This window comes from Cibotium barometz, chromosome 36, assembly GCF_041138505.1.
Source record: "Cibotium barometz isolate CiBa-2024 chromosome 36, ASM4113850v1, whole genome shotgun sequence".
Lineage (NCBI taxonomy): Eukaryota > Viridiplantae > Streptophyta > Polypodiopsida > Cyatheales > Cibotiaceae > Cibotium > Cibotium barometz.
Genome location: NC_141081.1, coordinates 34562723 through 34573180, shown reverse-complemented (window position 1 = coordinate 34573180; position 10458 = coordinate 34562723). Strand labels below are relative to the sequence as shown.

Here is a 10458-nt window from a genome sequence, read left to right as displayed (position 1 = left end):
TCAAAGAAAGTGTTAGGAAAAAACCTAGGTATATTTATTGGACATTCAGAATTTTAAAAATACCTCCAAATTTTGAGTTTTGAAGGTTAAGAAATGGGATGTTTTTACCCTCCCCACCCAAAAAAAAAAATGAGTACCGCACCTCTATGAGGATGAGGTTTTCAAATTTCCACAAATAAGTTGGGGCGGTGGCTAGGAGGAGGAGGTCTTTTTTAATTTGGGACAAACTGGACAATTCACATGGGGGGGAGGGGGGCTTTCTTGTGGATAGTTAGTCAAAGATGATCCAGGGGTGACAGGTTAAATGTGTACCGAAGTGTTCACTGTTGTTGCTCCTGATTTTGCCCATTAGTTTCTAGGGCAATCAATGCTCGGACCAGAGCTCAGAGCTCTGTGACCTGTCCCCCCCCCCCCCCCCCCCCTCAGCCTCACCCCCGCGGCCCCGCACACTCCCACCTATGCCTTTGTCGGTGGGAAACCTCAATTTTGCTCTTGCCGCCTCAGGCAGCAGGTCAGGGAACAGGCTTTCTTAAGAAAGCAGCTTCAATGAGCAGTCCCTCTGTAGTCATATATTACTCCACTAGCGTTTGTTGAATCCTCACCCCCTTGTGAGCTTTTCTACCATCACATTTCCTTCTCATGCTAAGTGCCTAGCCACCTTTACCGCTATCATTAAGCTTCTATGGGGGCTTCCTTTGGCTTTGCCATAGCCTTCTTGGGCTTCATCTGCTTCGTTTTGGGAGCTTCAAGCTCAAGCAAGCAAGTGAGCTTATTTGGTTTTAATCATTGCCATCGTCCTGAGGTGTTTATGTGAGCTTTTTGGTTAAATAGTAGCACTGTGTGCAGGTCTATATAGTGTACCTAGGGAGCACCATCCACAGTGAGCCGGAGATTACTTCTTCTCATAACCATGAGGTCCTTGCTACTGTTCACGATGGAAGGTGTGCTAATCTCCCTCTCTTTAAAGGGTTTGAGATTAATCGAATCTTTCTACTACTAAGTAGTCCAAGCCTACTGTGTTAGCTTCACACATCTATGTGTTAATGCAGCGTGGATGCGGCCAAAGAATCGATGATTTACAGTTACAAGCACGGGTTTCGAGGATTTTCAGCTAAGCTGTCACCAGAGCAGGCTGCCACATTAGCAGGCAAGCAAATAAAATGTAATGGAAATAATTAGTAAAGATTAAGTTACTGTACTCGGCTACATTTAATAGCAAGAGAACAGCGAAAAAAAAGACAGAGATTAACACAATTGATTATGCTTATCACACCAATAACATTTTGCTTGCGAAAGCTCTCTATCTGATGTAACGTTTTCTAATTTCTTAATACAAGCTGCTTTTTTATTTGGAAAAAAAGAAAAAGAACAAAGAAAATAATGCCTTGTAATCTAAGGCACTGTGCTGAGCTAAAAATTAATATGTGTTTAAATTGTTGTGTGCAGGAAGGGCAGATGTTGCTAAAGTTTTCAAGAGCGAGCTGAGGCAGCTGCACACCACGCATTCATGGGAGTTTCTTGGCTTACCGCTGACAGAGGTGGGCGGGATCCCACACAGCGCAAGGCATGATAAAGTGATTTTGGGGGTTCTTGACACAGGTGCATTATCAACAGCTAATAGAGTCATTAACAACTAATTAGCATATTTATTTTGCTTGATCAACACTCTTGGAGTATTGCATGGGGCAGGCATATGGCCCGAATCCGAGAGCTTCAACGATCACTTGATGCCGCCTGTCCCTTCACGATGGAAAGGAGGGTGCGTCGCAGGAGAAAATTTCACAGTCTCGAAGTGCAACAGGTCAGGGAAATATCAATTTAAATATCGATTAAGCTCACTGCATTAGCATTAATTTAGCCTTTTAACCTGATGCACCCCTTCTCCTACTATAATTGATTGTTGGGTGGTGAAATTGTGATTTTCCTGCTAATTATTATATTGTTTATCTACACTTTTATTTATTCTTGTGATTAATTTTGTGGGGTTTTCTGAATCTCAGGAAGGTGATAGGGGCAAAGTTTTATCTCAAAGGCATGGAAGGGCAAGTAGGGCCGTTGTTATCTTACAAAGATGGGGGCAGTGACATTCTCTCTCCACGGGACTCAGTGGGGCACGGGAGCCACACGGCCTCCACAGCGGCGGGCAGGTATTACTTTAGAGTCGCTTTCACATTGATTAGGGCGGGCTTTCTCTGGCATTGACTATTTCATGTGTTGATGGCTGAAATATTAGTTTATATAAAACGAGTTTTAATTACTCTCTTTTTATATCACGAGGGCACGTTTTGTTATGTACAACTATTGTTCTAAAGAAAAAAAGGTTCTTTACATATTAGAAAGTGTAGGGCCCTGTAGGCTCTCTTTACATAACAGAAAGTGTACGCTCTCTTTACATTTTAGGTACCCTGTCCCACACCCATGGAGAGAGATGCATACTCAAAAAAAAAAAGAAAAAAGAAAATCCACTTCCACATCCATGTGCGCTTCACCCAATTATGGATAGTCTCGGTCGGATGTGTAAGGGCCCTAGGTCATATTAGTCTTTGGCCAATAGAATCAGTTTGGATCACTCCCATGTTTCAATTGCTAGTAAGGATGTTTGCTCTCCTAGCAAGAGGCCTCAAGAATCAGTTTGGATCACTCCTTGTTTCAATTGCTTTGACTTTGTTAGTAAGGATGTTTGATTTCCTAGTAAGAGGTCTCAAGTTCAAACCCAACTGTAGCATTGTCGTGAGACATCTTGTAAATAACACACACACACACACACACACACACACACACACACACACACGTATATACATATATACACACACACACACACGTGTATGTATTTGTGTGTGTATATGTGCACATACACGTATACACACACATATATGTATATGTATGTATACGTGCACTCGCACTTCAAATTTTGCTAAATTGCTTAGACGTTGTTGCGAGTTTACATTAAAAAAAAAATCTTATTGATGTGAGGTAAGTTTATTCCAAGCAATTGAAATCTTGACTTGTATTATATTTGCCAGATTAGTTAAGAATATGAATTTTCGAGGCTTGGGAAGTGGGAGAGCAAGAGGGGGGGCCCCAAGGGCAAGGATAGCAGTTTACAAGGTGTGTTGGAGCCCGGGTTGCTTTGATGCTGATATTCTTGCAGCGTTTGATGATGCAATAAAGGATGGTGTAGATGTTCTCTCTTTGTCTCTTGGCCCAGACACTCCACAAAATGACTACTTTATGGATGCTATCTCCATTGGGTCTTTCCACGCCGTTCGACGGGGCATCACTGTGGTTGGCTCTGTAGGCAACAATGGCCCTTCCTCTTCAAGTGCCACGAATGTGGCTCCATGGATCCTCACTGTTGGATCGACTTCCATGGATCGAGACTTTTCTTCTAATGTGATTCTCGGCAACCAGCTTAGTATGAAGGTATAAGTCAAAACATTATGTTTAAACCTTTGTTTTGATTTTTTATGCACTCACAACATGCATATGCACTCTCACCCTTGCTCATGCACACTTAACAACTTGAAAGGGTAACATCCTCTTATATTACTTGTGTGCTTTCCTTCAAAAAGAAAAAAGTCCAAAAGTGAACACTTTTTGTAGACATGGCAAGTGGAACTACAGTGATGCCATATGAAGGCTTTTTCCTGTGTATGTGTATGTGTATGTGTATGTGTATGTGTGTGTGTGTGTGTGTGTGTGTGTGTGTGTGTGTGTGGAGTGCGTGTGAGAGCATATCTTGATAGAGGGTTCTACACCCACTATTGGGCACTGATGAGGTTAGTGGGGATGTTGTAGTATCTAGTTCATACTATGCATAATGGAGTTGATAGTTATATAGTCTTGTGGGTCGACTACCATGAATATATAACATGCACGTTCCTAAAAGGTGAATTTGTGCATGTTCTTGGATTCATCTAGGTATATAAACTTGGCCAAGTGCATTTAGTTGTTATTTATCATTGCTTCTAGTCTTGCTTAATCATTGCTTTAATAGGGAAGTGATTTGTTTTTGTTAGTCTAGTTGTAAGTGCTAGTCTTCATCATGGCTGAGTTTGCTCTTCACCTCCGGAGAAGTGATAGTCATATAAAGTTTGTTTTGCTAATTAGTCATATAAAGTTTGTTTTGCTAATTAGTCATTAAAAATTTATTTAGCTTGTTTGTTAGAAATTCTTTTGTTGTGGTTCAATAAAGAATTTGTGTGTGTGTGTGTGTGTGTATGTGGGCGTGTGTCTATTTTTGCAAGTTAATATTACTTTTTTTTTGGAGTGTCTCTATTAAGCTTTTTTTAATTATTTTATTTTTTAAAAAACTTTGTTTTTGGTGATTCTCTTCTTTCTTTTTAAAATTACTCGTAAGTTCCGATTCATCTGGTCTCATGATGTCGGTATATATAACTCCCCCATGGAGGTTTAGAAATTGCTTGGAAAACTTATCCACACTGTCCCACAAGGTGAATGTGGGAATGAGCTCACATTCAATAAATGCACATTAAATACACTTGGCCAAGTAAACTTCGTTCTTGGAAAATGGACATATGTTGAACTTTGGACGAGGATTAATGGCTCTTGGGGTATTAGTACTTATAAACGAGGACTTGTTAAGGTGTCAACTCTCCATAAATGAGGGATATTTAAGATTTCATATGATAATACAAGGGTAAAGTAATAAGCTTTTCCACGAGCTTTTTGTTCTTAGAAAACTTGGCCATAGCATTCGTGAGAATGAGAGATTTCAATTGTGATAGCTAGATTTCAATTGTAATAACTATGCAGTAAATGCATTTAGCCAAAAGTTAACTTTGGGGCGAGTAAAAATTATGCAATAAATGCATTTGGCGAAGTCAACATGGGCTAAAGCCAATTTGCAATTCCAAATTTTTATTTGCACAAAGCACACTTAAGACCAATGTGAGAAAAAAAAACCGTCATTTAGTGTAATTTTCACATCTCAATTTGACAAAAACCGGTTGTAATTTTGGATAGCCTTGATTTTAGAGATTCAAAATTTTGCAATTTTAGTTGTAAAACCCATTAACTAAGGATTTTTTAAAAAATAAAAAAGTAGTTGAGCTTGAAGGTTGTCCTTTTTCTCACTGGTTAAAAAAAAGTTTATTTGTACTAAATTGACCACTGAAGGACCTCTATAATGTTTAGTTTAATAATTATCATGTCTGAAACATGATTATCTGTAGGGTGAGTCCTTGGCAGTTCAGAAGATGAGGGCAGGTGCTGAATTGGTGTATGCGGGAGAGGCCGGAGTTCCCTACTTCACTCCACAGCAATCAAGGTAAGAAATCTGACGGAGGGGTAGGGAAATTCCCGGCAGTTTTGAAATGATTACTAAGGCGTCCGTGTGGTGGTCTTCCGGCAGCTACTGTCTTAACAGCTCGCTGGATTCGGGCAAGGTGAAGGGGCGTGTGGTGGTTTGCCGGAACCCGCAGGACGTGGTGGAGTCGAAGCTGGCCAAGAGCCGCGTGGTGCAGGCGGCCGGTGGCGTGGGGATGATCTTGATTGACGAGCTGGACCGCGGCATGGGCGTCGCTTTTGTGCTTCCGGCGGCCATTATCGGAAACAGCGGCGGAAAAGCCATCCTCTCCTACATGAATTCAACCAGGTACGTTTCTGAGCTGCCGTCCGGCAAGCTTTCAAGCAGGTACGTTTCTGAGCTGCCGTCCGGCAAACCTTCAACGGTCGGGGAAGTGTCCGTGCGGCGTGGACGGTGGACCTGTTTTTGAAAGACTAAAGTATGTATTATGGTTCCTGCCAGGAAACCGACAGCTGTCATCACTCCGGCTGTTACCGTCCTGGGCACTAAACCAGCTCCTCAAGTATCGGTTTTTTCGTCCAGAGGTCCCAACACCATTACACCGGACATTCTCAAGGTAAAATATGTCATTCTTTAAAGGTAAAATATGTCATTGTCAAGTTAAAATTAGTCTTAATATTCTCCAAGGTAACATTTTTGCCACATGTTCACCACGTTTTGGAGTACTCTGTTAACCTTTCTGTTGAACTTGGGTCTTTTTCAAACTTTCTGTTGAACGTGGGTCTTTACTTCTAGTGAGAATTAAAATGGGTGGTTTAAGAATTATACATTTGGGTGCCTCAGAAGATGTAGCCCCTTGGAGAGAGAGCCTTGGTCCCAACTCTGCCCCCCAACATAAGATCCTTCGATACCCTTCATTTGTATGAATGTATGCTCTTATTTGTGTGTGCACGCGTGGAGGTGTGTGTGGGGGAGCATATATTGATACCAAGTTCTGGGGTTGATACCAAGTTCTGGGGTTGATAGTTTATTGTCTTGTGGATGTGATACTAAGTGAATATTCAATGGTTAGTGCTCCTCCAAGGGGAAGGCTTGTTAGAAAATGAAGAAGCAATGAGGTTATAAATTGCACTTTCTTATAAGGTGAATTTGGGTATGTTCTTGGATGTTAGTGCCATACTACTATAATGAACAAGACTCTCTCTCTCTCTCTTTGACACACACTACCATTAGGTGAAATGAATAGCTTAAATTTCAAGGAAAAATGGACTACCCTCTTCTCCTTTATTATTGATTCATGTCTCCTTTTGATGCTTAGCCCGACATTGTTGCCCCTGGCCTCAACATATTGGCTGCTTGGTCCCCCTTGGGCATGGGCATGGGGATGGGGCTTGACTACAACATCGTCTCCGGTACCTCCATGTCTTGCCCCCACGTTGCTGGCATTGCTCTCTTGTTGAAGGCCTCGAATCCCTCTTGGAGCCCAGCTGCCATCAAGTCAGCCTTGATAACCACTGGTACACACTAGTAGCCTTCAAATTTTTTAAGTTCCATATGTAGCTATAGCTCATGAAGTCTAGCTTAGTGTACACAATCATACAAGTCTTCAGAAGTGCTCTTTACATGGTGGGATTATTTCATTTTGAAGGGGGATTAGTAAGTAGTTCACCAAGCCCTGGATGCACGAGTCATTTGAAAGAAAGCCACGTGGCTGTGGTATAGTGGAAAGCTCAGCCATTAACCTAAGGTTTGGATTGTTGTGTTGGTTCTAATAATGTGGTTTGGATTGGTGGGTGGGTGGATGGGCGTGTGTGTGTTGTTTAGCGTCCAGCCAGAATAATGTGAACAAGGCCATCACCGCCTTGCCCAGCGGTAGGAAGGCCAATGCTTTCGATTTTGGAGGCGGGCAAGTGCATCCCAGGAGAGCTCAGAACCCGGGACTGATCTATGACTCAAATACAGACGATCTTGTGGATTTCCTTTGCAGCAGCGGCTACGACACCGCAACGCTCCAGTTGATAACGGCCGACAAAACGTCCCACTGCCCCAGTTCAACAAAATTAAGTCCGGCCGACCTCAACTACCCGGCCATTGCAGTGTCCTCACTGTCTGCGAACGGTACACGAAGAGTCAAGAGAACCGTCACCAACGTGGGCCCGGCCTCAAGCGTGTATAGGGCAAGTGTGAAAGCGCCTACTGGAGTGGACGCGAGGGTGGTGCCGCAGAAGCTTACGTTCACGAACTACGGCCAAAAGCTGTCGTATTATGTGGAATTGAACGTGCACAAGCCCATGGACGACTATGTGTTCGGCTTTCTGACATGGACGGACGGCAGGCACAAGGTTATGACTCCGTTGGTCCTCAACACGGTTAGTGTGCAGCATAAATAAAATACACTCTTCCCCTCAAAAAGGTCCTCTAAGGGCCGGGCCTACATATGTGAAAGTTTTCTTGAGCTTGAAGTTGCTCCCAAGACAACAACTTCTTGCTCATGCCTTTCAAGTTTTTGGCAAAGTGGACCATATACCTATGTCACTATCTTTTTTTAAATTTTTTGGGAAAAAAAAGAGGAAATTTCATTACAAAGCACTAATATTTGCGTCGCGTCGTCGTGTCGTGTCGCATCCCATCAAATCGAATTGAGTACACATCATCATATTTCTAGTGTATCCAGCACTAAAACCATGTTGTTTAATGTTGGTCTTTTCATATGAGCCCAAGTCTATCTTCTTTGACCTTTCTTATTTTTTTCCCATTAAACTACTAGTTCATTTCATAGTTGAATTGACACTAGTGCCTCTTGAATTAAAAAAAGAAGGGATAATTTGTCACAATGTCTTGAGTAAGAAATGTTTTCTATTGCCACAGTAAAGTAAAGATATCGTTGCATGTTAGAAAACTATTGCCATACTTGGTTTGAGAAAGAAATGTTTTTTATTGACACAATGGACTAAAGATACCTCTGCATAAAAATTTTAAAAGATTGCATGAAATAGTTGTACACTATCTTCTACATGGCTTGTACATTGTTTACAACCATTGTAAATTTGGAGGAAACATCTTTGGCGAGGGGTTTTCGGTAAACAAATTTCAAAAAATGGTGACGAGAGATATGCTCAAAAGTTTATCCAATATGTGTAAATGTAGGGGATTCCAAGAAAAAGGTGTGCCAAGAAAAAGGTGTGTAAGGTGCCTTTGTGTGAACGAGGTAAGCATTGATGTTACCATCACATGGGATGATGGAGTGAATCAAGGAGGTTCTAAGACGTATGATTGTCTGTCTGGCACTTTAAGAGCCACCAAGTGGTATGCAATTGAACATGGCTATTTTAAGTTTACCTCTCTAACCATTCTAGTACATTTTCATCTTGACATTCAGGGTGTTGATGTCACAATGGCTTCATTTGTTTTAGTGTTTACACGTCTATTTTCTTTGTTCTTCCCAATTAGAGTTTCCCTCTTTGCATTAGGTTTCTCATCACTTTCTTTTTCTCTAAATTTTGGTACCAAAGATAAGTTAGGTGCTTAGGTTAAAATCAACGAGATTAGTGAAAGCTCGGGGTAGGATTAGTTACCCTTGTTCGACTATAAGAGAGCGAGAGAGTGTGCATACTAAGCAACATCTCAAAGAGTGCTCTCAGCTAATAACCTTATAAAAATTAAGCAACACATTTGCACTAACATCCTCATGAGCTTCAATCAAGTCCTTAGCTCTATGTTGTTGCATATTAGCCTTGCAATACTATTGTCTGTTGAGCTCACGTTTGTGACACTAGTGTGCTATAACTTCAGCAATAGAAGAAAGTCTTTAACAATATGCTAGCTACAAAGTCCATAGCTTAGTTGGTAGTTAAGCCGCAGTGGTGATGTTGGTTCAACAATCGCATGCACGTGTATGTGTTTAAGCAGTAATTCATGGAGCCCAACCACTTGTGTGATAGTAATGTTCTAAAAGAATCTTAAGTTTTTTTTATAAATCTCCACTTTGTGTGATGCTATTCATATGTTGCAAAGCTCAAATTGTGTTTGAGGGTGTGTAATGAAGTACATTTTGTGCACGTGCACAAGGGGAATGTGCTTAGGCACAAGGGGCTTAGGGACACACAAACGCCATTAGGTAGATCATCAACGCACCAAGCGGTTTCAACAAAAAGAAAAAGGGAAAAAGAAAAGAAAAGAAGCATCATTGCCTTCTTTAGAGGCTCAACTCTCAGTTCATTTGCCACAATGCAAATATGACAAAACATAAAAGAAAACAAAATGTGTAGAGAGCTTTATCGCCTTCGGGCTTAGCTCAACACATCGCTTGACTTGTTGTGGGCTTTCATTCAATGTTGGCTTGTGGGAGCATCATAGAGTGCTTGGAGGCCTTAGCAAACTGGCTACCATCGTGTGAGAAAGAAGGAGAAAGGAGACAATAAAGAAACACACAACAAGACACTGTTTTGATAGAGAGAAGGATCTCATTTTTTAAGGTTTTCCTTTACCTTTTCACACCAACCATCCACACCTTGGACTTACCCTAAGGCTTTGGCCTTTCTATATTTTCCTTGGGTTTTCCTTTAGATTTTGAGCATAGTGGTTACTCACATGCACGCTAGTGACTCTTTCACGCATGCTAGTGACTTTTTCATGGGTGTTGGACCCTTGGGAAGTGTTTTGGGACCTTCGCACATTGTCGAGCTTGTGTGTGGATCATTGGAGTTTGTTTGCACATGATTTTTTGTTTTTGAGTTTTGGGCTCGCTTTTGAACATTGTTTGAGGTTTGTTCACATGTGCGAGGTGTATCACATGTGTTTACACATTATCTAGCCTTATTCACAAGCGCGGCCATTTTAGTTGGCATTATTCACGGGCATTGTGATTTATTTGGGGATTATACACATGCTTAGTGCTTTGTGAGCGTATTCTTACACTTTTTGTGTTTTGAGGAGTGTTCACATATTTGAGGGTACTTTGTGGAGATTGTTCACACATAGTTATGGGTTTTTCCTTCTATTTTTACCCCTCATTTGATCGACACTCTCCACCCCATCATCGTCATCAACATCACCATTTTATCATTTCAAATCATGATCTTAGGAGGGATGCCCATGCATTATCTTCATGGCTTCATGCTCATTATCGCACAAGCTACCATTTCATATAACGGATCATATTTCTTTTGCCGGATTCTTACATACTTTTG

At 41.4% G+C, this 10458-nt stretch overlaps 1 protein-coding gene across 1 annotated transcript; it reads left to right on the top strand.

The window, feature by feature from the left end:
* Positions 1-238: 238 nt before the first annotated feature.
* On the top strand, positions 239-7855 carry LOC147617849 (subtilisin-like serine-protease S). The gene is made up of 12 exons (XM_086776109.1): positions 239-763; positions 847-941; positions 1050-1147; positions 1447-1599; positions 1690-1801; positions 2001-2147; positions 3024-3423; positions 5196-5290; positions 5375-5617; positions 5771-5885; positions 6588-6786; positions 7094-7855. The coding sequence occupies exons 1-12, from the start codon at positions 683-685 to the stop codon at positions 7657-7659; spliced, it is 2304 nt and encodes a 767-aa protein (XP_086632235.1). The 5' UTR covers positions 239-682; the 3' UTR covers positions 7660-7855.
* Positions 7856-10458: the final 2603 nt, after the last annotated feature.